The 27,667-nt window shown below is 44.5% G+C and overlaps 3 protein-coding genes and 7 non-coding genes across 10 annotated transcripts; 4 read left to right on the plus strand and 6 right to left on the minus strand.

The window, feature by feature from the left end:
- Positions 1–457: 457 nt before the first annotated feature.
- TRNAS-AGA (transfer RNA serine (anticodon AGA)) lies at positions 458–539 on the minus strand. Its single transcript has one exon. It is a non-coding gene; the product is annotated as a tRNA-Ser (tRNA).
- A 4,151-nt stretch (positions 540–4,690) lies between these two features.
- TRNAQ-CUG (transfer RNA glutamine (anticodon CUG)) lies at positions 4,691–4,762 on the plus strand. Its single transcript has one exon. It is a non-coding gene; the product is annotated as a tRNA-Gln (tRNA).
- Positions 4,763–5,689: 927 nt separating this feature from the next.
- On the minus strand, positions 5,690–5,761 carry TRNAD-GUC (transfer RNA aspartic acid (anticodon GUC)). The gene has a single exon. It is a non-coding gene; the product is annotated as a tRNA-Asp (tRNA).
- A 1,634-nt stretch (positions 5,762–7,395) lies between these two features.
- On the plus strand, positions 7,396–7,467 carry TRNAP-CGG (transfer RNA proline (anticodon CGG)). The gene has a single exon. It is a non-coding gene; the product is annotated as a tRNA-Pro (tRNA).
- A 3,277-nt stretch (positions 7,468–10,744) lies between these two features.
- TRNAM-CAU (transfer RNA methionine (anticodon CAU)) lies at positions 10,745–10,816 on the minus strand. Its single transcript has one exon. It is a non-coding gene; the product is annotated as a tRNA-Met (tRNA).
- Positions 10,817–11,400: 584 nt separating this feature from the next.
- Positions 11,401–11,896, minus strand: LOC148046649 (histone H4). The gene has a single exon (XM_087712077.1). The coding sequence runs from the start codon at positions 11,878–11,880 to the stop codon at positions 11,569–11,571; it is 312 nt and encodes a 103-aa protein (XP_087568203.1). The 5' UTR covers positions 11,881–11,896; the 3' UTR covers positions 11,401–11,568.
- Positions 11,897–16,103: 4,207 nt separating this feature from the next.
- Positions 16,104–16,175, minus strand: TRNAM-CAU (transfer RNA methionine (anticodon CAU)). Its single transcript has one exon. It is a non-coding gene; the product is annotated as a tRNA-Met (tRNA).
- Positions 16,176–18,657: 2,482 nt separating this feature from the next.
- On the minus strand, positions 18,658–19,081 carry LOC148046651 (histone H2B 7-like). Its single transcript, XM_087712079.1, has one exon. It carries the CDS (start codon positions 19,036–19,038, stop codon positions 18,658–18,660), a length of 381 nt encoding a protein of 126 aa, XP_087568205.1. The 5' UTR covers positions 19,039–19,081.
- A 338-nt stretch (positions 19,082–19,419) lies between these two features.
- LOC148046652 (histone H2A type 2-C-like) lies at positions 19,420–19,809 on the plus strand. Its single transcript, XM_087712080.1, has one exon. The coding sequence runs from the start codon at positions 19,420–19,422 to the stop codon at positions 19,807–19,809; it is 390 nt and encodes a 129-aa protein (XP_087568206.1).
- A 3,529-nt stretch (positions 19,810–23,338) lies between these two features.
- Positions 23,339–23,411, plus strand: TRNAF-GAA (transfer RNA phenylalanine (anticodon GAA)). The gene has a single exon. It is a non-coding gene; the product is annotated as a tRNA-Phe (tRNA).
- The last annotated feature ends 4,256 nt before the right edge of the window (positions 23,412–27,667 follow it).

Here is a 27,667-nt window from a genome sequence, read left to right on the forward strand (position 1 = left end):
CAGGACCTTTGGGAGACAATAGGATTAACCCACCCCCATTGGAATAGTAAAAACCACAAGGCTCACTTCATTGCACAATCCCCTGGAGCATCTCAAACCCCAGAACCCTGTAAAAATCCACCCACTAACTCAGCCATTTTGTCAGCAACATGCTGCTGTCACTGAAGTTTTTGGGGAAAAAACAGAGACTTTCTTTCCTTGTAGCCAGCCTCCGTTTTATTTCTAGTTTTTTTTTTCCTCCCGGCTTGGAAGCAGTCTGGATTTCCCTTCCAATACTAGGGCAATATTGAGAAGCCTCTATCTTGAATAGAAGGGGACTAGTAAATGCAGAAGATCACTAATAGATGGTGAACCTTGAAATGTAAATATGAAAGCATTTTAAAAAGGTTTGGTTCTAAATTGATAATTTAGGGGGATAATAAAGGGGAAGGGAAGAGGGGGAAAAAAAAACCAATTACGTAGTTGGCAGGATTCGAACCTGCGCGGGGAAACCCCAATGGATTTCTAGTCCATCGCCTTAACCACTCGGCCACAACTACAACTGGAAAGCCATCTGTCTTAAGATCAAAGTAAATATTAAAATACCTGTTCCAACTTGCTTCGTTCTCTTTAATTTATGACCTTTGTTCTGTAGATTCAGGCTATTCCTTGAGACGCACGAGAAACTCTGTTTAGATCAGTGGTGGGTTCTGGATCCCGTTTCAATGGGGACAGGCGTCCACTACATGCACATGCGCAGCACACGCACAGCGCTGCATGCGTACATGTGTACGGTGATGCTCTGCAATGCTCTGCGATGCTCCAGCTGCTCGGCGGAGCGTCGCGCAGGTGCCGCACGCTCCGTGTGCATGCGCAGAAGCCCTGATTGGCTCAAAGACAGGTAAGGAGGGAGGGAGGGAGGGCGGACCTGGCCTTATGGAGCACCGTATCAGAACAGTACCTGATATTCCTAGCAGGCATTCCACCGCTGGTTTAAATATACTTTGTCTGGGATGATCAGCTGCCAGCCTACAACTAATAATAAGATGAGGGATTTTAAGAATTGGGTTCTGGTGCAAATGGACAAATTCAAATAGGCTCTGCAATTCAGTGGTGGGATCCTGCCGGTTTGACAACCAGTTCGGTGACTGTGTGCTTTGTGTGCGTGTGTGCTCTGCACACATCCGGAGTTTTAACAAAACTTACCTTCCACGTTACTTCTGGGGAGTAACACAGCTGAGGCGCGAATCAGCTGAGAGGATATAGGTAAGTAAAGCTTAGCTAGCTTACCAGGGGCGAGTAGGCGGGTGGGCCCGAACTGGTCCGAACCGGTTGAATCCCACCCCTAAGGCTAAGTACTGGTAGCAATTGACTTATAACAGTTACATTTAGTGACCATTCGAAATTAAAACAGCACTGGAAAAAATAAGACTTCTGACCATTTCTCACACATAAAACCACGGCAGTGTTCCCGAGGTCAAGTGGCCAAAATTCAGATGCTTGGAAACCAACTCATATTTATGATGGACTAGCCCTATCATGGCGGAAGCTGTGGTATGCAGGCCACAGATGGCACGCAGAGCCATATCTGAGGGCACACGAGGCGTTGCCCTCTATCACCTCCAGCGCGTGTGTGCACACTGAGCTGATTTTTCGGGCTTCCGGAGGGCGGGGGACAGTGGTGGGTTCCTGATCCCGTTGCAACTGGTACGGCGGCAATGGGGCCTGGCATCCCCCACATGAAAGCGAGCATTGTGCACATGTGTCTTACAATCCAGTGATGCCTCTGTGAGCCTCCGCGATGCTCCAGCTGCTCAGCAGAATGTCCCGCAGGCGCTGTTTGCACTGTTCACTGTGCGCAGAAGTGCCGAAGGATTTAAAGACAGGTAAGGAATGCGGGCGGGCAGATGAGCCCTTCGGAGCACTGTACTGGAATAATACCCAGTGCTCCGGGCAGGCTCCGGTACGCCCGTACCAGGGTGTACCTCCTGCAACCCACCACTGGCGGGGGAGGCCGTTTTCGCCCTCCCTAGGCTTCAGGAAATCCTCTGGAGCCCGTGGATTGTGAAAAATGGGCTGAACGAGCTCACCGGAAGTTCAGAAACGAACTTCCTTCGGTCCCGTTGGTCCATTTTTCGCCCTCCCTAAGCTTCAGGAAAGCCTGTTGAAGTCTGGGGAGGGCAAAAAATGGACTACTGGGCACATGAGAAGTCAGAATATGAGCTGTGTATGTGTCACATGTTCAAGCTTAGGTGGGCACAATGGGGGTGCATTTAATTATGGGTGTGGGCACGCACGCACATGCTTTTGGCACCTAAGGGAAAAAAGGTTCACCATCACTGGACTAGCCGATAATCCGCCATTGTCCAAGTATTTATTCCTAGGGGGAGAAATATCTGGACCAAACGTAATTTCTAATGTTGGATTTTCCCCCTTACCAGAGGGAGCCCCCTGGTGGAGTACTGTGAAGCCGTTACCACAGCAACTCCACTGCGCTGCACAGTAGAAGCCATTTTTACAGCACTACAGTAGAAGCCATTTTAAGGCACAACAGGCTGTATCTTAATAGAACACACACTCCGAGGGGTTTTAGGGGTGTTTTGATGTTGATGTTGATTTTATTTATATGCCGCCCTTTTCCCCCGAAGGGGACTCAGGGCGGCTCACAACTCAACCAGGGAAGGGGGATACAAACAAGAATTTAAACGACAAAAAAAACAATGCATAATTAAAACACAACAGTCATACCAATTCGAGGCGGGGGCAACAGTTCTTTAGCCCCAGGCCTGTCGGAACAGCCAGGTTTTAAGGGCTTTGCGGAAGGCCTGGAGGGTGGTGAAGGTTCAAATCTCCACAGGGAGTTCGTTCCAGAGGGTCGGAGCAGCCACAGAGAAGGCCCTCCTCCGAGTAGTCGCCAGTCGACATTGGCCGGCGGATGGAATTCGGAGGAGGCCTAATCTGTGGGATCTAATCGGTCTAGTGGAGGTAATTGGCAGCAGGCGGTCTCTCAAGTACCCAGGTCCAATACCATGAAGGGCTTTATAAGTGACGACTAGCGCCTTGAAGCGTATCCGGAGACCAATAGGCAGCCAGTGCAGCTCGCGGAGGATAGGTGAACCAAGGCGCACCCACGATCGCTCGCGCGGCTGCATTCTGGACAAGCTGAAGTCGCCGAATGCTCTTCAAGGGCTGCCCCATGTAGAGCACATTGCAGTAGTCCAGTCTAGAGGTCACAAGGGCACGTTTTATCCCCACCATCTTGGTTTCCAGCGAGTAAGTCATCTGTGTACCAAGTTTGCTTGAAATTGCTTGAGGCATTCCAGAATCATGTTGGAGAACACACACACACACACACACAAGAAGAAGCCGATAGAATAGAAATAGAAATTCTCAATCCAGCTCCAGCCTTCTGTGGGAGCTGTGGCTGAATGTATTATGAATAGATAGGTCCAGTCTCTCTTAATAAATTCAAAATATCCATCTCTTAAAACTTGAGGCTTCTGCTTGAGGCTAGGGCAGGAGAACTGGGGCTGCTTTCTGCCATTGTTAAGATTTTTCTCCATTTCTCCTTTGGGGAAATATAATATTCTGCCTTTTAAAAAAAAATCCCCTAAAATATTTCATTGTGGGGGTGGGGGCTTCCCACAGTGTTGAATGATAGTTATGGGAAGATAAGCAACACATTTAAACATCATAGAGCTATATTATAAACAAAACATTACAATCATCCAGCCATTCATCCCCTTATTTTATCTTATGTTGTTACAATCAATTTTAATGTTATGTCATTGGTGATTTTATTCTATAGCTGTACTCTGTTTAGGTTCATACATGTAATATATTCAGGTAGCCCTCATTTAGCCACCACACTTAATTGTGGCACCTTAGTCATGAAGTGAAGTGGTTGCTAAGTGAACTCCAAAACTAAATTTATTAATTGATTTCCTCTTTCTTTACTACACAATCTGCAAAATCTGTAAATATGAGCATTGGTGGTAAACTTACCTTTTCATTACTGTTATAATTGCAAACATCTGAATATTGAATGTGGAATGTGGAATGTGGAATGTGGAATGTGGAATGCGGAATGCGGAATGCGGAATGCTGAATGCTGAATGCTGAATGCTGAATGCTGAATGCTGAATATTGAATATTGAATATTGAATATTGAATATTGAATATTGAATATTGAATATTGAATATTGAATATTGAATATTGAATATTGAATATTGAATATTGATTCAATGAGTCAGTTGTTAACCAAGGAGTACCTCTAAAGCTGTTAAGTGGAAAGTGATCCACAAACCTAACAAAACAGAAACTACTAACTAGACCAAGAATTCGTTTCATTGGAATATCTATACTGTTGTTTTTTAAAAAAAATATTGTATCTGCCAATGGCCTATTCATTTTCAATTAAAAAAATGAATGATGCATGGTTTTGATCTTTTCTCTCTCTTTCTTAATGGAAAAAAATATTTATTTAATGATTTTTCAGATCAGACTATCCATAATATTTTTATAGGCAATGGCAAAAGTAGATCCAATCTTTTTTATTTAGAAATAAATTTAAATCTCCTGAAACTTGCATCTAAATGAGAAAGTTAAAATTGTAGCTACTTTCAAGAAAATATCTAAATTTATCAACATAATCACCCTTGAGCATCAATGTATATGAAATATGAGCGAAAATAAGGCAATTTTAAGCAAGGTTCCATGGTGTAATGGTTAGCACTCTGGACTCTGAATCCAGCGATCCGAGTTCAAATCTCGGTGGAACCTATATTTTTCGCGTTCATACGTTCCCGGATTTAAAAGGTCTTCAGTTCCATCTCCTGGTAGGGAATTCTAGGAAGGAGACGCTTCCTCTATTATTGACTCCTTTATTGGTTCCTAATCATAACTTTTTTTAAAATCCCAAACCTGCAAAAATCCAGAGACAAGAGGTGGGTGGGATTGCGCTGCCATCTAGCGGCCGCGTGGGTTTCTGCAGGTCAGAATTGCCTTTATAAGACAAGAAATGTTTCAGTGGCTTTTTAGGATGGATATCCTTTTAAAAGATACACGCGTGTCAAAGACCCCATGTGGGTGCTTAAAATGTAACCACCCCCACGTGGGAATTTGGAGCCGAAATCAAGGGCTGCCTGCAGGCATAACAATTGCATTAGGAGAAGGGCGAATTCAGACGTGACACGTCGTTTAAGGGCTCAGAATTGGAAACTTAAAACAAATTATACATATAAAAAATAAAATAATAAGGGGTGTATTGCATGACCCTCCTGCACCGAGACTGAGATTAATTAATTAATTAAGAAATGTTTAAGAACCCCTAATAATGTTTGTGAACATGAAATTGTATTAAGAATTTGTTTAAGTGTATTATGACTATTATTATTATCAGTACTACTATTATTCTTTTGTATAAGCAAATTAACTCAGACAATATACCGTTCATTAAGCACCTGTGTATATTAAAGAAAAAAAAACGTATAATTCTTTTTAAAAGAAATGTTTCAAGACCCCTAATGTTTTATGAAAATGAAAGTATATTAAATGTTTCAAGACCCCTAATAAATGTGTGTGAAAATGAAAGTGTATTAAAAAATGTTTAAAGACCCATAATAAATGTGTGTGCAAATGAAAGTGTATTAAAAAAATGTTTAAAGATCCCTAATGTTTTGTGAAAATGAAAGAAAAAAAAAATTCACTCTCCCCGTCGGGGAATCGAACCCCGGTCTCCCGCGTGACAGGCGGGGATACTCACCACTATACTAACGAGGAGTAGCTACTCCCAGGTTTTCGGAATGCTTCTCTTATAGCAAAACTCATCATTTGTAATTGAAGGAAGCTAAATTGAAATTCATTTCCTCCACTTTCCTAGTGCATCATTTCTGTGTTCTCGGCGACTGGGGATTTACAGGTTTGGCTGCTTTAAGGCCGGAGAAAGGTTGTCTCCGTGCTTAAACATCAACACAAACCACAAAGCGTGGGGTGAGGTTAAGAGGAGCACCCTCTGCCTATGCTCAGAGGCACCCTTTCCAGGGCTCCCCGGTAAGCAGAAAAGGCCAAACTGAGATTGCCGTACAGCTGGCTTGTTCTGACCGAGGGCAAAAACTTGGAAAGATCACGGGGGTTTCAAGAGGCAACTGGACTTTCTAGTTTTTGTTTGAAGACGTTTCGCTTCTCCTCCAAGAAGCTTCTTCAACTCTGAACTGGATGACTGCGAATCTCCATAGATGTCACAGGTTTTGTGCCTAAGGAAGAGCCGCGCGGGTGAAGAATAAGAAGAAAGAAAGAAAAGAAAGAAAGAAAGAAAGAAAGAAAGAAAGAAAGAAAGAAAGAAAGAAAGAAAGAAAGAAAGAAAGAAAGAAAAAAAGATGGAAGGAAGAAGAAAGATAGAAGGAAGAAAGAAGAAGGAAGAAGAAAGAAGAAAGAAAAGAAGGAAGAAGAAGAAGAAAGAAAGAAGGAAGAAGGAGAAAGAAAGAAGAAGAAGAAAGATAGATGGAATGAAGGAGGAAGGAGGAGGAAGGAGGAGGAAGAAGAAGGAAGGAAGAAGGAAGGAAGGAGGAAAAAGAAAGAAAGAAGGAGAAAGATAGAAGAAGAAAGATAGGAGGAAGGAAAAAGAAAGGAGGAAGGAGGAAGAAGGAAGGAAGAAGGAGGAGGAAGGAAGAAGAAGGAAGGAGAAAGAAGGAAGAAGGAAGAAGAAAGAAAGAAAAAGGAAGGAAAGAGGAGAAGGAGAAAGAAAGAAGGATGAAGAAAAAATGAAGGAAGGGAGGGAGGAGGAGGAGAAGAATAAGAAAGAAAGAAGGAATAGAAGGAGGAAGGAGAAAGAAAGAAAGAAAGAAGAAGAAAGATAGATGGAAGGAATAAGGAAGGAGGAAGAAGAAATAAGGAAGAGAAGGAAGGAGGAAAAAGGAAGAAAGAAGGAGAAAGAAGGAAGGAGAAAGATAGGAGGAAGGAAGAAGAAAAGAGGAAGGAGGAAGAAGAAGGAAGGAAGGAAGAAGGAAGAAGAAAGAAGAAGGAAGGAAAGAGGAGGAGAAGAAAGAAAGAAGGACGAAGAAAAAGGGAGGGAAGGAAGGAAGGAGGAGGAGAAGCGAAAGAAAGAAAGAAAAGAAAAGAAAAGAAAAGAAAAGAATTGGCTACAGAAGGAATTTTTCTTCGGTGTATAAGCTCTGAATCGAGCCTGAATCGAATTTGCAAAGCTTCCTGGCGTAAATCGGGGCATGGGAAGCTTTCAAGGTGAATTCCCTTTCTTTCCCTCGGCGTGTAAATCCACATTTTGGGGCTTCCTTTCATTGTAGACTGAACGCGGGAACGAAAGGGCAAAGGCGCTCCCTTAATTTCCGTAGAAGCAGCGGCAATAGTGATGTCATAAGCTCGAGAAGGGGATGACGGGAAGCTGCTTTGCAGGACGTGGCTCGTTGGTCTAGGGGTATGATTCTCGCTTCGGGTGCGAGAGGTCCCGGGTTCAAATCCCGGACGAGCCCATTTTCATGAACCACAAGGCGATTTTTTTTTTGCCCCTTTCTTTTCTCTCTCCCGGCAAAACTTGGCTGCAGGTTTTGCCGTTTTGGAACAAAAGGAAGCACGAAGACGCTGGAGGAAGAGGAACACCGAAGTTGGTTTCAAGGAAGGAAAGAAGGAGGAAGCGAGGGAGGGAGGAGGGAGGGAAGGATGGATGGAAGGAAGGAAGGAAGGAAGGACAGAAGAAAGGGAGGGAGGGAGGGAGGCACGAAGACGATGGAGAAAGAAAAACACGGAAGTTGGTTTCAGGAAAGGACGGAAGGAGAGAAGGAAGGAAGGAGGGAGCTAGGGAGGGAGGGAGGGAGGGAGGAAGGGGATAAAACCATGCCCTGAAATTATGACCTGGTCTTTAAAGGGTTTAGCTTCAGCCATTCATTTTGGAAATTAAAGATGTGACAAGCCCACTGTGGTGTGGATCTCGGGAAGATTGGGGCACAATTTTGGCTGGAAAAATCTGGACAACCACCAGGGGGCACAAAAGAGGTAGGAAGCTGCGACTCTTTGCTGCCACCCAGTGGCGGCACGATGTAGAATTCTTCTCCTCCTCTCCCTCATCCTCTCTCTTCCTCTTTCATATTTTTAATCCCTGCCTTTGTTTTTTTATAAATAACTCAAGGCAGCAAAAATAAATGTAACGTTATTAAATAGGGCAGTCATCCTGCAAATCTTCTGCCCTGAGGATGTTGTACAGTATGACAGATTATTTGTGTGGGTGGGTGCGCCAATCAGCTGGTCTTTGCGGGTGCCGGAGTGTGGGAAAATGGCCCAAAACATCCCCGCCCCCCAAAAACAGACCTGTGTACACTGGCCAGATGGTTTTCGGGTTTCTGGTGATCCGGTGTGCACGAACATCAGCTGGCCACCACTCATGCATATATTGAAAACCCAAAGGCCAGACGGCCCGGGGGGTGTGTGTGCCTCTGGCACACATGCACATCAGTGGTGGGTTCCGGATCTCGTCGCAACCAGTACACTGCTACAGGGCCGTCCTCCCTTGTTCCTTATCTCTTTTTAAGCTAGTGGGCCATTTGTGCACCCACCACCCTGTGATGCTCCAGCTGCTCGGCGGAGGCTCAGTACGCTGCGCGCACAGGCGCAAATGGCCCGCTAGCTTAAAAAGAGGTAAGGAACGAGGGCGGACAGGTGGGCCCAGCAGAAGCACCGTTCCAGTATGGTGGCAATGTTCCCAGCTGCTGCTGGTACGCCCTTACTGGGGCGTACTGTCCGGAACCCACCACTAATGCACATGCATTCTGGTTTGGGCACTCGATGCCCAAAAGGTTCTCCATCAATGGAATAGGAGCTAAACCTCCATCGATTAACATGCCTGTGTGGGAAGTTATCATCCAGCCCTCTACCAGAAAAATGAAAGATCCTAGGAAATATTGAAAAGGCAGAATATTTCTCTGGATGTGAAAAGAAAGAAACATGCTTTAAAAGACAGAAGAGTTGCCTGTAGCTTCCTGCCCATCCCCACTTTGTCAATAGGCCATTGAGAAGGCCAGGCTAGCCCACTTTACATAATAAAGACTTCTCCACTGCAGCCGCAGGGGGAAGGGATATTGGAAGGTTGCTCAACTCTCCACATGGCATCTGAGAACTCATCACAGCCTAGAGAGTACGGCCTGCATGGCCCCATGGGAGTCTGACAACCAATCAGAATACATTTCTTACACAGGAACAGGAAACAGAGGGGTGGGACTAAACAGGGTATAAAAAGCCTAGCAAGGCCCTCCTTCAGCCCTTCTCTTCTTCTCCACCAACATTGAAGCATGTGATCACCTTTTCTGTTCAGGGCTCAATCCATGTGGCCCTGTCCAACAATAAACCATCTTTCCAAGCAGCCTCCATGTCTCCAGTGTCTTCTTCCCCACTTGGAGCTGAACCCAGAAGGACATTTCTTTCAACACCTGAAATAAAAAAGACAAAGAGGTGGGAGGTGGGTGGATGGGCCTATCACGCACACAATGGCCAAATTCTCTCCCTCCCTCCCTCTCTCCCTCCCCCCCTCTCTCTTTCTCTCACTCACTCACTCTCACTCTCAGGGCTGCTTCGCTCAGTAACCAAGAAAGAAACCACTCAACTCCATTTTGCAGAATTAAGAGTACTTTCACTGGCCATGAGTAGATAGTAGCTAGGCAAAGCAAGATCTGAGGCAAAAGCGTGTATAATCATAGATATCAATATGTGACCCAATCCCCTCCCCTTGGTAACCCCATCCTATAGTCCACCACAGGTGTCATGTGGGAGACTTCGTCAAAAATCATCATCAGGTTGGAATGCCGGACAGTTGGCCTCTCTCTGCAGCATGCGCAGTAGATGGTGAGAACATCTCCCTTATTACAGTCCCTCCTGCACAGAATACTTCCCTCACCCAAATACCATGCCCCCCTCCCCATTTCAATGAATGGCAGCCAAAAAGCAAGCAGCAAAACAGAGGCTGACACACTCTCTCTCTCTCTCCTCCCCCTCCCTCCCTGTGTGTGTGTGTGTGTGTGTGTGTTTTCCTAGGGACGTATATGTACTTACAAGCACAGATATGTACATGTTTGACATGAAGGCTGGGAGTAAAATTGCAACAAGAACTGTCATGTCTGTAATAATTTTATGTAGGATTTGTCAATAGTTGGGAAATGATAGTACAGGGGGTCCAAATTTCCTTTACCTATTTTCATTCAAGACTTCTTTTCAAGGAAATTTCTAATCAACTACCAATAAAGATCAAAGGAGATCTGAGCCCGCAATTCTATTTTCATTTTAAGATTAATTCCCACTGATTTGGGGTGCACAGAACTGACTGGAAAAGACTGTCAAACGGCAGAGATTCTTAGAAGGGTATTCATATGTTAAGCTTCCAGTCACGTATTTTGCACCCCTGAAATGGATTTATTTTTTTTAATCAATTTTTCAATCCCGGTTAAACAATATCTGATCAAAGATTGTCTGTCCTTTATAAAAGCCATGCGTTTTCATGTCTTTTTATCGTATCTGGTTTGTATTTGCAGTTGAGGCCATCATAATGCAAAACTTCATTTTTAAAAAAATGATTTATTTTTCTAAGGGAGGAGCAGCAGGCTGCACCCATCAATCATCTTTTGATCAGAAGCATCATTGATGAGCTTTTGTTGTTCTCTCCCCCCTTTCTCCCAAAATGATGTACCATAGAGAAAGTAAGCATTGGATGGTTAATTGTAGCTTAAATAAGTGCCATCTCTGGCAAGGAAAGGACAAAAGTAATTTTAGCAGAGGATGGTTTCGATCCATCGACCTCTGGGTTATGGGCCCAGCACGCTTCCGCTGCGCCACTCTGCTGCTTGGAAATATTTGCCTTTCTACTGCAAATTGGCCAAGGTTTTTTTCCAACCATGAAACAACGCCATCGGGACACACACACCTCCATACTGAACGTAAACCACTTCCTTTTGCAACTTTGTATATCAAAGTATTTTGTCGATCTACACCTCCAGGGGGCGCACAGGGCTTCTCATTGTGTGCTTTCTATATATAGGCTTAATTAATGCTCTTGCTAGATTTTATATTTGGAGGCGGATTCTAACCGTGTTAATTGTAATGTACGGTAGGTAGTGACGAGTCAATACGAAATGCTTGTTCGGTCTTTTGGCTGCATTGTTTTAAATTATTAAAAGGGACCAGTTGCTTTAAACGGTGTTTTGTGTAGTTAATACACAAACATACAAAGACACATACGTACACGCACCTATAGACATGTACAAACACTAATATAAAGACAAAGACAAACATATGGAACAGCCCTCTCTGGAAAATGAGTTTTTCCCCAGCACGGGCCCCGAGAAACGACGCCAACAGCCGTATAGAAACCACAGGAAAGCAGCCATAATGTAGTTAATATAGAAAGCTTGACATCACATAGGCTGCACTCAATTTGTCCTTTTATTTTTTTTAGTATCTTTATAATTCACCTCTAACACCCAAGAAGTTTCCTTTCGAAATTTAAATCGCAACCAACAGCTTTTTTAAGGAAAATGTGATTGGCCCTTAAAAGGGCCTTTTTTGTTTAGTTTAGAAGTAAATGTTCGAAGGTTTTAACCGCCGAAGCCGTAGAGGGTGCGGCCCTGGCGCTTCAAAGCGTAGACCACGTCCATGGCGGTGACCGTCTTCCTCTTGGCGTGCTCGGTGTAGGTGACAGCGTCGCGAATCACGTTCTCCAGGAAGACTTTCAAGACGCCGCGAGTCTCCTCGTAGATCAAGCCCGAAATACGCTTCACACCTCCGCGGCGAGCCAGACGGCGGATGGCCGGCTTGGTGATGCCCTGGATGTTATCGCGAAGGACTTTACGGTGCCTCTTAGCGCCTCCTTTCCCCAACCCTTTGCCTCCTTTTCCGCGACCAGACATGACTGCGATGCTCTCTCTTCCTAAACAGAAAAACTACTGACTTTATCGCCCGTGCGCCGGCGCCTTATATGCAGAGGAATCCGACCAGAAGGAAAACTAGAAGGAGGAGCGTTCACTACCTCCCGCCTTGAAGCAATGGCCGGTTAATTCGATTTTGTCCAATCAGAAAAAGCCACTGGAGTTTCAAACACGCCAATCAGTACATTTTCTGTTGGCGGGAAAAAAGCTATTGCCCAGAATGATGAGGGGGTTTTCTTTCGGAAAATTCATTTATTATATTTGAGAGTCGCAGTTTAATACACTTTTCATATTATTTCCAAAACACGAGCAGCTGAAAAAAAAGCCCCTAGACCGGCAACTCAAAATCGATTTGGAATTCTTGAATAACTGATAAAATACATACATACATGCCCATTTCTTTCTAGCTAGCTATGAATGGGACTTGACTATATTATTTTTACTAAGATGATTCCTGGAATATGGTTTCCATATTAAACTATTAATATAGCTTTTAGGACAGCAAATTTCCAACCAGGAAAAAAAACCCATAACATTGGACAGAACGCCCCAAATTTGCATATTTGAGAGAATTTCTAATTGTTCTTCTGAAATCGCAACATATTACAAAGTAAACCAATGTATTAATTTACATGTAAATAGAGTTTGGATTTGAGAGGCAACTTTTTCTAGGATGTGGTTTGGATGATCCCATTCTAGAAAAAAAAAACACCCTCAAAATAGATCTACTTTGGTCTAAATAGGTCTGTTTTTCTCCTGGCTTTATTCATTTTGGCGGCCAAAACATTGAATTAAAGACTTGCTTACATGCTGCTCCTTTTACAAAGTAATCAGGGCGAAGGAAAGGTGTACATTTTACTAGAGACAGAATGAAGAAATAGTTTATTCCCCTCTCTCCTTGCCTTTGGTTGTGTTAGATTCTAATAAAAAAAAAATTTAGCTGGCAAGCAGAGCTGCTCCGGGATGCCCAATGAGTCAGTCGTGCGACTAGAGCTCTGGGATACGAAACCGGGCAGGCAGCCCGTGGCGCAGCTGAAAACCCCCGCTGTAGAGGGAAGGACGTGCAACATGCAACTGGGAAAATGTGCAATGAGTAGCGCAGCCCTAGCCGGCCGGAAGTAGGTAATTGTACTGGTGCGGCAAGGGAGCGAGGGTGGGGGGAGTGGCGGGCATGGGGGCCGAAGCAACGGACGCCTGCAACCCGCGGCTCTTTCGTCTCTGTGCCGAACCCACCCTTTGCACACACTCCTCGCTAGGCTGAGGGAAAGGAAATGGGAAGCGCCCTGTACTTGCCTATTACAACGCATGTGCATTCTTTGTGCATTCTTTTGTGTTTGTGTGTGTTTAAATTTTTTATTTCTCATATATACATTCACAATTATATGATCTCATAACTGTTATTAATAATATGTATTTGTAACAATTGTTCTCCCCTACAGTTGACAATATACTTGAAATTGCTTTCTTACCATCCCATAAACCCATCTTATCTTACAACAATCCTACTTCTTCTTCCTTCCCTCCCTCCTTTCTTCTCCTTCTCTCCTTCCCTCCCTCCATTCTTCTCTCCTTCTCTTCCTCCTTCCTTCCCCCTTCCTTCTCTCCTTCATTCCCTCCTTCCTTGTGCATTCTTACTTACTTATGTTGTTGCTTTATTTTCCAAACTATGTGTATTTTGCACCTTCTAAACATGGAGCTATGCAGAATGAACCCTATATATATACATATATACATACATACAGTTCCTGGTTTAATGCCCTCTCTGGCCTTTGATCTTCTCACACACACACACACACACACACACACACACACACATGAGATGAAGTGACAAGGCTTAGCTGGCTTATTTAAGGAAGGATACATATTAGCCACCCATTCTTGGATGCGAGACACTTAATATCTTTTTGAAATTGTTGGAAGAAATGTCCATCTGGGTTCAGCTCCAAGTGTGTGTGTGGGGGAAGACACTGGAGACATGGAGGCTGCTTGGAAAGATGGTTTAAGGGTGGACGGGATCACATGGCTTGAGCTCCTGAACGGAGAAGGGGGATCACATGCTTCCAGATGTTGGGTGAAGAAGAAGAGACCAAGATGCTGAAAGTTCCTGGTTTAATGCCCTCTCTGGCCTTTGATCTTGATCTTGTATCCTGATTGGTTGTCAGGCTCCCATGGAGCCATTCAGGGGCAACCCTGTAGGCTGTGAATCTTCATTTGGTTGAGCATTGCTTCTTCCCAAGGTACCCTGTGGTGAGATGGGTAAAGGGCTAATACCATCATGCATTAATCCCATCACCCAGGAGCTGAAGGGGGAGATCTTTGTTATGTAGAATAGACTGGCTCAGGCCTTTTAATGGCCCATTGATAAAGGTGAGGGCTATTAAGAGTGAGTCTGCCCCCTGCCTTAAAAACATGTTTCTCTATTTCTGACCCAGGGAAATGTAACATTCTACCTTTTCAATATTTCCCAGGATATTTCATTTTTCTAGGAGAGGAGTGGGTTTTAACCTCCTACAGAATGTTGAGGTCTTTTTTTTTTTTTTGACAAAGTAGGTGGCTCTTAACACAGGACTGGGAAAGGCTAAGCTCTAAGGCAGTGGTTCCCAACCCTTTTTTGGCCATGCCCCACCTAAGCGCCTCTAAAATCCTGATGCCTCTCCCTGTAGGAAGTTATCATCCAGCCTTCTCCCAGAAAAATGAAATATCCTAGGAAATATTGAAAAGGCAGAATATTTCACACTCCCATGGGCCCATGCACGGGCAACTCTCTAGGCTGCGTTTTGAATTCAAGTTTGGTTGAGTTCTCAGATGCCATGTGGGGAATTGGGTAAAGGGCCAATATTATCATGCCTTAATCCCATCCCCCTGGAGCTGAAGGGGAGAACTCTTTATTGTGTAAAGTGGACTAGCTAAGGCTTTAATGGCTCATTGGCAAAGGGGGATGGGCAGGAAGCTGCAGGCAGCTATTCTGTCTTTTAAAACACGTTTCTTTCTTTTCGCATCCAGAGAAATATTCTGCCTTTTAAATATTTCCTAGGATATTTCATTTTTCTGGGAGAAGGCTGGGTGATAACTTCCTACAATGCACCAAGATTTTGAAGAGATACATTTAAAAGCCCCCCCCTCTGCAGGCCCCCCAAACCCTCTGCACACCTTGATTTTTTTGTGGAAAATGGGACATGCAGCATTTGAGAGGCCTTCAAAGTACTCCTGGGGGCTGGGGGGGCAAAAAGGCTAATTTCCACTCATTTGTGCCCTCCCCAGCCCCCAGGAGCACCTCCCAAGCCTCTCCACATCCATTTTTGTGAAGGGGGTGGGGTTTCAGGAGGCCAAAAGTGCTGTATTCAGTGTATAAAGACACACCCAGATTTTCACCCTTTTTTGGGGGGGGGGAGGAGTGCCTCTTATACTGTAATATTTTGCCTTTTTAATATTTCCTAGAATATTTCATTCTTCTAGGAAAGGGGTGGGTGCTAACTTTCTACAATGGTTTTTTAAAAATCCTGAAGGTGGCCACAAAAGGGTCCCATCTTTTTAAGATGTGTCCTGTACTAATTTTCAATTGGATGAATGCCAAAGGATTGCTATATCACCCCTGCACAGCTGTCCTTTCTATGAGCAAGGAAACAGCTTGTTTTAATCATTTCAATCTTAAAAATCCAGACCCTTTTAGGATGGACAGCTGCAAGATGTAAGGATAACCGAGGGAATTAAAAATGAAATCACTGCCAATGCATTAGCCATTTCAAAGCAGCAATAAAATGAGCTGAAATTCAGTTTTCTATAACTATTTTCATGCAACAATCCTAGTTTCCCCCCCCAGAGGAAATTCCTAATCAACGACCAATGAGAAATGATTTGAGATGGCAATTCTATTTTCATTTCAGATTAATTTCCATCGATTCAGTGTGCTCAGAAGCAGGAAAGAGCTGTCAATCTGCAGAGATTCTTATAAGTGTATTCATACATTAAGCTTCCAGTCACGTATTTTGCCCCCATGAAATGGATTTATTTCCTAAAGAGCAACAGCAGGCGGCACCCATCAATCATCCTGTGATCAGAATGGCTCACAAACCTGCCATTCTCTTGGCCTTTCTCCCAAAGCTGAGCCCAATAGAAAAATCGGGGCATTAAACATTGGATGGGAATTGTAAATTAAATAAGAGCTATCTCTGGCAAGGGGAAAAAAAGGGGAAGGACCGTAATTTTAGCAGAGGATGGTTTCGATCCATCGACCTCTGGGTTATGGGCCCAGCACGCTTCCGCTGTGCCACTCTGCTCCTTGAAAATATATGCCTTTCTACTGCAAGTTGGCGATTGGCTTTTTTTCTGTACATGAAATCACCACACAAACACTGCATACTGAAAGCAGAGAACTTTTTTTTTGCATTTTTTTTTTTCATTTCAAAGTATTATTTTGTCCAGCTACGCTGTCCATGGGTATAAGGCTTGCCATTGGCTGCTTTCCTTGGTAGGTTATATTCTTAAAAAATGCCTTTGCTGGATCTTCTACTAGAGGCCAATTGTAACAGTGTAATCATAGGTAACATAGGTAGATACTGTATAACTTATGCTTCCATTAGAGGCCGGTTTTAACAGTATCATCATAATGGTATTATAACGTAGGTAACAATGAATCAATGCATACGATTGTTTAAATCAGCAGTCACCAAACCGGCAGTGGTCTGCGGGAAAATTTTGGTGGTCCACAGTGCACGGGGGATGTGGGGGGAGTTCCTTGAAAAAAGATGCTTTCTACAGCGGAAAAAAATGTGCTTTCTTGTACATGAAAGCAGCACACAAGGACAGCCACTGCATACTAAACGCAGAAAACATGGATTTTTTTGCAACTTTTTATATGGTAATATTATCCACCCCCCATCTACCTCTCCCTTGGTGTAAGGCCTGCCATTGGCTGCTTTCCTTGGCAGGTAAGTCACCCTTGCTGACTCTTCTACTGGAGGCAGAGTTTAACAGCGTCATTATAGGTAATATTATGGGTAAAGGTAACATGTTTCCTTTTTGCTTTCTTATACAACTAGTAAAATGTGCAAGGAGTAGCGGAGCCCTTGCCGGCCGAAAAGAGGTAATGTTGCTGTTACGGCAAGGGGTGGCGGGCCGAAACAACGGGTGTCTGCAAACCAGCGCAGCTTTCGTCTCTGTGCTGAACCCCCCCAGTGGCTGTCCCCGCCCCTCGCACTCACTCCTCACTTGGGCTGAGGGTAAGGGTGGGGGGAGGTTCGCTCCATATTTCAGAGCGGGAGCTAACCGCCCCTATACTTGCCCATTACAACGCATCGCGCCGAGCGACCCAAGCTGCGTCCATTGGGGGGAAAAAGGTCGAAGCGCCCGCGATACCCATAGAGCATCGGAGAATCAGAATGAGAGCCAGAGATAGAAAGGGGCAGAGAAAGAGATGTGAAAGAGATGAGAGCAAGAAGAGATGTGTGTGTGAGAGAAAGATGTGAGAGACAGAGAAAGATGAGAGGAAGGGATAGAGAGAGAGAAGGGAGGGAGAGACAGAGACAAATAGGAGAGGGAGGGATGAGAGAAAGATAAAGAGATGTGTGAGAGAGACATAAAGAGATGAGAGGGAGACAGATAAAGGAGAAGAGGGAGAGATACACCAGAGAGAAAGAGAGAGAGAGGAGATACAGAAAAAGGAAAATGAGAGGGAGAGACAGAGAGCGCGAGACCGCTAAACTCATACTAATGATCGCCGGAATCGAAAATAATGAGTGTCGTAGGGCCCGAGGACGACTTATATACAGAGGAATCCGACCAGAAGGAAAACTATCAATTGGAAATTTCCCGCCTTGACTCAATGGCCGGTTAATTCGATTTTGTCCAATCAGAAAAAGCTACGTCATCAGTACATTTTCTGTTGGCTCAAAGTAAAGCTTTCGTCGAGAGCGCTGGCGGGTGTTTTTTTTTTCCTTTCGGAAAATTCATTTATTTGAGAGTCTCAATTAAATGCGCTTTTCGTATTATTTCGAAGACACGATCAGCTGAAAAAAAAAAAGCCCACACATCGCAACTCAAAATCGATTTGGGATTCATTAACTGATAACTGATCAAATAAATACACACCCATTTCTTCCCAGCTAGCTATGAATGGGACTTGAATATCTTTTCTACTAAAACGATTCCCGGAATCTGGTTCCCGTATTAAAGTATTAAATCAGTACAGCTTTTAGGGCGGCAAATTTACACCAGGAAAAAAAAAATCAAAACATTGGACAGAGAGCCCCAAATCTGTATATCTCAGAGAATTTCTAATCGTTCTTCTGAAATCACAACATATTACAAAGTAAACCATTGCATAACTTTACACGTAAAAGGGGGATTCGAGGGAGAAGTTTTTCTGGGATGCGATGTGGGTAATCCCACTCTAGGGAAAAAAACCACCAACAAAATAGATCTACTTTGCTCTAAATTGGTCTACCTATCCGTATTCCTTCTCCCCCCCCCACCGCTTATTCCTTTTGCCTGCCAAAACACTGAATCAAGAGTTGCTTACATGCTCCTCCTTTTACAAATTAATCAGGGTGAATGAAATAGGTCGAAGATCCCTTCCATCTCCCCTTTTAATAAGTCACGATTTAGGTATAAACCGGCATATAGGTATGTAGATGGCAAACTTATTTTTCACCTAAAGCAAAAAAAGCAAAGAGAACAGCTCTTCCCTTGAGAAAGTGGGTGGCTCTTAAAAGAGCCTTTGGGTCTGTTGAAAGAGACTTTTTTTTCATCTCAAAGCTCGTTTTACTTGGAGCTGGTGTATTTGGTGACGGCCTTGGTGCCCTCGGAGACGGCGTGTTTGGCGAGCTCTCCGGGCAGGAGGAGGCGGACGGCCGTCTGGATCTCGCGGGAGGTGATGGTGGAGCGCTTGTTGTAGTGAGCCAGGCGGGAAGCCTCGGCGGCGATGCGCTCAAAGATGTCGTTGACGAAGGAGTTCATGATGCTCATGGCCTTGGAGGAGATGCCGGTGTCGGGGTGGACCTGCTTGAGGACCTTGTAGACGTAGATGGAGTAGCTCTCCTTGCGGCTCTTCTTGCGCTTCTTGTCCCCTTTCTTCTGCGTCTTGGTGATGGCTTTCTTGGAGCCCTTCTTGGGCACCGGGGCGGATTTAGCCGGCTCGGGCATCTTTCTCAAAACAGAACTCCAAACGGGAGGAAAAAAGATAGAGAGAAAACCCAGAAAGCGATCTCGGGTGACAACTCTGTCACTCTTCTATTTATCGTACCCGTGAGAACGAGGCAAACTTTGACACCCGCTGATTGGCCGCTTTCGGAGGCCGAACAGAACATTGTCTACTGACACGCCCCCGCTTTTTCATTGGACGCGGAGAAGGCGCCGCACGGTCATTGGCTGCGTCGCTTCGATGCTCCCGCCGGCCAATAGAAAGCGCGGATTTGAATCTCCGGGAGAAAATAAAAAGGGAGCGGGAGCCTTTCTTCAGCCATTCTCTTAGCCTACTCAGGTTAGAAGAAACTATTCTTGCAAAGGAGAAAAGAAGGAAGCATTATGTCTGGACGTGGCAAGCAAGGAGGCAAAGCCAGGGCTAAGGCCAAGACTCGCTCTTCCCGCGCCGGGCTGCAGTTTCCCGTGGGCCGTGTGCATCGTCTGCTTCGCAAGGGCAACTATGCAGAAAGAGTCGGAGCCGGGGCGCCCGTCTACCTGGCCGCCGTACTCGAGTACCTGACTGCTGAAATCCTGGAGCTGGCGGGCAACGCAGCCCGAGACAACAAGAAGACGCGTATCATCCCGCGCCATTTGCAGCTGGCCATCCGCAATGACGAGGAGCTCAACAAACTCCTGGGCAAAGTCACCATCGCCCAGGGAGGCGTCTTGCCCAACATCCAGGCCGTCCTGCTGCCCAAGAAGACCGAGAGCCACAAGGCCAAAGGGAAGTAAAGAGCTCGCCCTCCTACCTACAGGCTCGCACTTAGCCGCCAAGAACCCCTCACACACAAAGGCTCTTTTAAGAGCCACCCACCTTTTCATAGAAAGAGCTTGTGTCAACTTGCTAAGTGAAACGCGATCCTGAAATTCTTTTTTTTCTTTAATTTCTAACACAAAAGCATTAAGGTTGCATGATATATCCTAAGAAAGATGTTTTTTATACATAATTGCAATGAAAAATAGACACTTGAGCCATCCAGTTGAACAGAATAGGGTAGGATAACGAGTTGGAAGGGACCTTGGAGATCTTCTAGTCCAACCCCTTGCTCAGGCAGGAAACCCTACTTCACTTGAAAAACGTTTTAAAATGCCAGTTTGCAAAATCGTTAAGATTCTATTGCCTTGTAGAGCAACCAAAACATCCCTAGGAAACTCTTAAATCTGTAGGATAACACTTTTGGCTACCTTATATATAGAATAGAATAACAAGAGTTGGAAGGGACCTTGGAGGTCTTTTAGTCCAACCCCCTGCCTAGGCAGGAAACCCTACACCACTTCAGACAAATGGTTATCCAGCTTCTTAAAAACGCTCAGTGTTGGGGCATTCACAACTTCTGGAAGCAAGCTGTTCCACTGATTCATTGTTCTCACTGTCAGGAAATTTCTCCTCAGTTCTAAGTTGCTTCTCTCCTTGATTAGTTTCCACCCATTGCTTCTTGTTCTACCCTCAGGAGCTTTGGAGAATAGTTTGACTCCCTCTTCCACCCCTTCTTGTCCTGCCCTCAGCTGATTTGGAGAATATAATTCCCTCTGTGGCAACCCCTGATCTAAACTATTCCATCAAATATATTGGGTTTCTCAATCGTCCTCAATTCAATTCAAACCTTTATTGTCGGAGTACATGTATACCAGGAGGTTGGCTGAGCCTCCCTTCATGCGCCCCCCCCCCCCAACACAATGCAACTCACAGTGAAAGGCAAAAAATCCCTAGCCCAATGAATCCTACTGGCCAATACCCAGTCCGGTTCTTGGTTGTCTCAAAGATGCTTTTTCCAAAAGGCACCGGGACTTCCTTGGGGGTTTTCTTTTTTTTTCTTTGAAAATGTTTCGCTTCTTGTTCAAGAAGCTTAAGGTCACATGATACCAATAAAAAGCATCTTATTGGGGATATAATTACAATGAAAAAAACAGACATTTGAGCCATCCAGGTTGAATAGATCTAAACTGGATATATTCCATCCTAGTCTTTATGGAGATTTTCAATCATCCAGGTCATGGTTGTCTCAAAGGTGTTTTTTTCTTTCTTTCTAGAAGGCAACTGGACTTTCTTGGTCATTGTTGGGGGGGTTTTCCCTTTGAAAATCTTTGTTTCTCCTCCCAAGAAGCTTCTTCGGTTCTCCTGAAGACGTTCAACCAAAGAAAGCTGCTTGGATTGGATGCGAAGTGAAAACATTTCTGAAGAAAAACCCAATAAAGTTTGGTTGCCTTTGGGATTCCATGAAGTCCCAGAGCCCAAGGCAATTAAAAAAACAAAAAAACAACCAAATTCAGTTTGAATAGGAAACCGAGAAAATGAAATGAGAAAACTGGAAATGTATTACCAGAACAGAGTTGGAAGGTATCTTGGAGGTCATCTAGTCCAACCCCCTGCTCAGGCAGGAGACCTGTACTAGGGATTCGAACTGCCAACCTTTCTGATCAACAAGCTCAGTGTCTTAGCCACTGAGCTACCTGAAGGAAGAAGTCTTAAAAAAAGAGTAGAAAATATGTTAAGATAGAGGCACAAACAAGATGATCATTGTTAGTATTATGATGAGGAAGATAATTATGATTAATGTTGGTATTGTATTTTCATTCGAAGATATGTTAAGAAAATGAATAGGTTAATAATGTTCAATTACTTAATATATTGCAATTCTAAGATTAGAGGATTAATCTTAATGTGAATGATGTTGTAAATGCTGAAAACTGTTGCACAGAGATATTAGTACCCAGATGACACACTGATTAAGGAAAGATGAAATGTTTATATGTTGAAAAATAAAAATAAAAAACTTGTGCATTGTGCATTCTACAAAGACAATATGTGATAGGAACTGTCCAGAATATTTGTGCTTGTGAACACCAGTTTAAAACACACACACACACACACACACACACACACACACACACACACAGAGGGAAAATCAAATAAATGAGATATCTAATGCATAAACAGTTCTCACCATGGGCAGCAACTTCAAACTAAATTTTAGTTACTTAAATAGACGTTGGTGAATGAGCCTTCAACATTTTCTGGAAAAGAGTTGATAATGATAATTCCCTATTGTCTCCCTTCTCCCGCCCCCTTCAAATTTAATAAAGTGTTTAACATATGCATACATATACACACATACACACACACATTTTTCTTTAGTAAACATAAAAACAGTGTATTGTGGGTACAATTAATTTTGAAAGGTAATAATAGTAACAATTCAAAATAATAATAATGGGATGCATTTTTGAATGTTCAGTTGACTGAGTTTCATGTTTAATAAATAAAATATATAACAATAACAATAATAAGGTAAAGGTAAAGGTTCCCTCGCACAAATGTGCTAGTTGTTCCCGACTCTAGAGGGCATTGCTCATCTCCGTTTCAAAGCCTAAAAGCCAGCACTGTCCGAAGAGGTCTCCATGGTCATGTGGCCAGCATGATTAAATGCTGAAGGCGCACGGAATGCTGTTACCTTCCCACCAAAGTGATCCCTATTTTTTCTACTTGCATTTTTACATGTTTTCGAACTGGTAGGTTGGCAGAAGCTGGGACAAGTAACGGGAGCTCACTCCGTTACGTGGCACTAGGGATTCAAACCGGGGAACTGCCAACCAGGTCTTAGCCACTGAGCAACTGAGTCCCATCATCATCATCATCGCCACTTATCCATACTAATAAACCATCATTGTGTAATTAATCATTGTTAAATTTTTAAATTTCTAACTTCTGTTTCTAATAGCTAACCATTGGTAAAACGAATCCCCTGTTGAAAAATATTCCATTTCTTCCTTCTCAATTTTGAGTGTTAATCTATCCATCTCTGCCCATTCTCTTTTTTTTAAGTTACACTTTCATCTGTAGGGAACTCCACTGTTGTGCAAAAACCTTCCAGGCGTCTTAAGGCTGCGGAATTTGAGAAATATTTTTTTTAAAATTTCGGTAGGTCCTTATTATTGGCTGTTTTGCACGGCCGGGATTGCAAATCGGCCGCCGGACTGAATTTGCAACCTGTGCATTTAAATTGTATTCCGCAAAAATTGCTAAGATCTTTGAGACCAACACTAACAAACTGAGATACTCTTGTGTTTTGGGGTTGCTGCTTTTTTGCTAAGGGACTCCACCCTAACGCAACATTACCAAGGGGAAAAGACAGTGCTACAACCTGGTTACAAAAATCGGGGGATCTTAACTTTTGCAGCACTGGTTTAGAAGGGAATAAATAATATGTTAGAAATGTAGCTGTTCTATCTGGGAAAAAGAGCGAAGAGCGTAACCACAGGCGCCGAAATAGCTCAGTTGGGAGAGCGTTAGACTGAAGATCTAAAGGTCCCTGGTTCGATCCCGGGTTTCGGCAGAAGCTTCTCTCTTTTTGGGCCTTCCAAAGAAAAACAAAAGTTGCCGAAACGGGAATTCTCACAACCTAATGAGAACAGTGAGCCTAATTCCCACTAGTAGGCTACCTATTTTAAAGCATGAGATATAAAAACGGGCAAACCCAGCAGTTTGCTTCTTCAAATATTTTGTAAGAGCAATAGCACTTAAGACTTATATACCACTTCATAGTGCTTTTACAGCCTTCTCTAAGCGGTTTACAGCCAGCCTATTGCCCCCCCCCTCCACAAGGATGGAAGGCTGAGTCATACCTGCCTATAAGGTGTGTTCCAAAGTTATTTTATTTGTTTGTTTCTTAATATTTATTGTCAAGAAAAAGAGTGACAAAGCCAGCCTTCCTTTATAGCTGTGATGGAGAAATTATGGCGAACCTTCTTTGCGGGCGCGCCAGTCGTCGCCCTAGCCTAGCTTCATCGCGCATGTCCGCGCGCCTCCTGCCAGCCAGATAGTCTCCGGATCTCTGCCACGCATGCTTTGGGGGATTGCATTCGGGTGACGCCTATGCGCAAGCATGGGGGAGTGTATGCGCGGGGGGCACTCACATTGCATTTTGGGGATTCGCATGTTTGCACGTGCCTGCACCCCATTTTGGGCCCGAAAGGTCTCCTGCACCAACCTGGAAATCAATGGGCGGGGGGGCGCATACACAGGGGACACATGAGCATGCGTGGGGGGGGAACGTGTGTGGGTGATGCTCTCATTGCATTTTCGGGAGCATACGTGCGCTTTGGCACTTGGCACCAAAAAGGTTTGCCATCACTGCTTTATATAAAGGACAATAAAATAATGTTTCCAAATATGTAATTAGCAGCATGTAAGTTTAAAAAGGGAAAGGATCAGTAGGGGAAGATTTGAGTAGTATCCATCACTCTTTCTCAGATCAGCCTGCCCCATCAAATAGGAGTTGTTCTCGGCTTACAACCATCAAATCAAATCAAATCAAATCAATACAATACAATTCAATAGCAGATTTGGAAAGGACCTTGGAGGTCTTCTAGCCCAACCCCCTGCCTAGGCAGGAAACCTTGTTCTGTTTCAGACAAATGGCTATCCAGCATCTTCTTAAAGACTTCCAGTGTTGGGGCAATCACAACTTCTGGAGGCAACTTCTGTTCCACTGATTAATTGTTCTCACTGTCAGGAAATTTCTCTTTAATTCTAAGTTGCTTCTCTCCTTGATTAGTTTCCACCCATTGCTTCTTGCTCTACACTCAGGTGCCTTGGAGAAAAGTTTGACTCCCTCTTCTTTGTGGCAGCCTCTGAGATATTGGAACACTGCTATCATGTCTCCCCTAGTCTTTCTTTTCATTAAACTAGACATACCCAGTTCCTGCAACCGTTCTTCATGTTTTAGCCTCCAGTCCCCTCATCATCTTAGCTGTTCTTCTCTGCACTTTCTAGAGTCTAGAGTCTATTAGAGTATAATAAATTTATTACAAAGACTAGAGACTAGAGCAAATAAGAACACTCAATGAAAATCCAGTTCATTCAACTCTAGAATTAAATAATAAATGATTGTCCTATATCAGGGGTATCAAACTTGATTTCATTTTGGCCCATATCAGGGTTATGTTTAACCTCAGAGGGCTGGGGGGAGTAAGTGAGGCCGTGAGGGGGGGCGTCATGGTGGGCTTGACATAGGACTCATGTGAGGGCACATGTGGTGGCCAAGTGCTAAGGCAGGACTTCCCTGAGAACCTCCCTCACTCTCATCATAATTTCTTTCCTTTTTTTCTTTTCCCCTTCCTCTTCATCCTCCTTTCTTCTCCCTTCCCTTATTTTTCCTTCCTTGCTCTTTTCCTGTCTTACTTTCTTTTTGTCTTTCCTCTTTCCCTTTCTCCTTTCCTGCCCCTTCTTGCGTGCTCAAATGCAAAAAGGGAAACATTTCTACTTTCTTTTTTCTTTTTAGTTTGTTTTGATAACCCTCTGCCAGCAAAATGGCGCTCAGGGGTGGGGAGCAGGCCCCTGAGCTCCGTTTTCACTGGAAGAGGGCTGCGGGAGGCTATCCTGGGCAAAAATGGGGCATAGGAGGACCTGCACGTCCCCCCCATGCTCCATTTTTGCTAGAAGAGGCACAGTGGGCTGATCCTTTCCTGTTTCCAGGCCACACACCCCCATCGCCCCCTCCAGGGCACATCTAAATACCCAGAGGCCGGATCCAGTTCACAGGCCTTGAGTTTGACACCCTAGATACACAAAACCACTTCTGTTTTATTGTTCTTTAAAGTACTGTAGGAAGTTATCACCCAGCCCTCTCCCAGAAAAATGAAATATCCTAGGAAATATTGAAAAGGCAGAATATTTCTCTGGATATGAAAAGAAAGAAACATGTTTTAAAAGACAGAATAGCTGCCTGTAGCTTCCTGCCCATCCCCACTTTGTCAATGGGCCATTAAGAAGGCCAAGCTAGTCCACTTTACATAATAAAGGCTTCTCCACTTCAGCTGCAGGGAGATGGGATTAAAGCATGATAATATTGGCCCCAGCTGACCACATGGCATCTGAGAACTCAACCAAACCTGGATTCAAAACACAGCCTAGAGAGTTGCCCCTGCATGGCCCCATGGGAGTCTGACAATCAATCAGAATACATTTCTTACACAGGAACAGGAAACAGAGAGGTGGGACAGAACAGGTTATTTAAAAAAGCCTAGCAAGCCCCTCCCTCAGCCCTTCTCTTCTTCTCCACCAACATTGAAACATGTGATCACCTTTTCTGTTCAGGGCTCAAGCCATGTGGTCCTGTCCACCAATAAACCATCTTTCCAAGCAGCCTCCATGTCTCCAGTGTCTTTTTCCCCACTTGGAGCTGAACCCAGAAGGACATTTCTTTCATCAGTACAATCCCACCTGAGTCATCTGGAGCTGGGTGGCCTCAAAAGAAGTCAAACGGGAGGAGGCCCTTTGTTGAATGTTTTCACGCAGAAAATGTCCCCTTTGCTTAAACTGGATCACTGCTCCAAATAATTACAGAAGTAATTACACGCCATCTTTTGACAATGAGCGGTTCGGTGAACACCTGAAAGGCCAAACTCTCATCTCCAGTCAAGTTAAAGGAAGTACTCAATTTACACCCATTTTAGTGACCACTCGAAGATATCGTGCAGGGGTGTCAAACTCAAGACCTGAGGGATGGATCCGGCCCACAGAGTGCTTAGATCTGGCCTGCGGGACCATCCTGGAGATAGTAATGGACCGGCCCGTGGTGGCTCTGCCAGTGAAAACAGAGACACACACGCCCCTCCTGAGCTCTGTTTTCGGTGGCAGATGGGTGCAGGAAGCCGTCCCAGCCAAAAACGGAGGTCACGTGGGCTTCGCGTGGGCCCCCCAGCTCTGTTTTTGCTGGCAGAGGGTTGTAGGAGGTCATCACAGCCAAAATTGGAGCCCGTTTTCACTGGGAGAATGCTTGGACTGCCACAGGTGCCTCTGAGATGAGTGACATCATGCTGGCCACGCCCCCTGGCCATGCCCACCTGGGCCCCTTGAGGTCAAACACAGCCCTGATGCGGCCCTCAATGAAATTGAGTTTGACACCCCCAATGTAGCCATACTGAAGTCAGTGACTTATGATCCTTTTTCACACTTGCAAACATTACCGCCTCCCCATGGTCACGTGGACAAAATTCAGGCACCTGGCAACTGACTCGTATTTAGGATGGTTGAAGTACCCCGGGGTCATGGGATCACTTTTTTGCAACCTTCTGGCAAGCATAGTCAACGGGGAAGCCAGGTTCACTCCACAACTGGGTTGTTAACAACTGCAAGGATTCACTTAAGAACTGCGGCAAAAAGAGATCGTAAAATGAGCCCAAAACAGTGGTGAAATTGAATTTTTTTTACTACTAGTTCTGTGGGCGGGGCTTGATGGGCGTGGCAAGGGAAGGATACCGCAAAATCTCCATTTCCACCCCACTCCGGGGGGGAGGATACTACAAAATCCCCAGCCCCTCTCCACTCCTGGGGAAAGGATATTGCAAAATCTCCATTCCTACCCCATTCCTGGGGCCAGCCAGAGGTGGTATTTATTTGCTGGTTCTCAGAACTACTCAAAATTTTCACTACCGGTTCCCCAGAACCTGTCAGAACCTGCTGGATTTCTCCCCTGGCCCAAACTCACTTAACAATCATCGTGCTCAGCAACAAAAGTTTTGCCTCAATTGTGGTTGTACAGGGCGGGGCATAACCTTTTCCTAGCGGGTCACAGCAAGATCGACAGCA

This window comes from Thamnophis sirtalis, unplaced genomic scaffold (assembly GCF_051295495.1).
Source record: "Thamnophis sirtalis isolate CommonGarterSnake01/CBP01778 unplaced genomic scaffold, rThaSir2_p1.2 scaffold_4, whole genome shotgun sequence".
Lineage (NCBI taxonomy): Eukaryota > Metazoa > Chordata > Lepidosauria > Squamata > Natricidae > Thamnophis > Thamnophis sirtalis.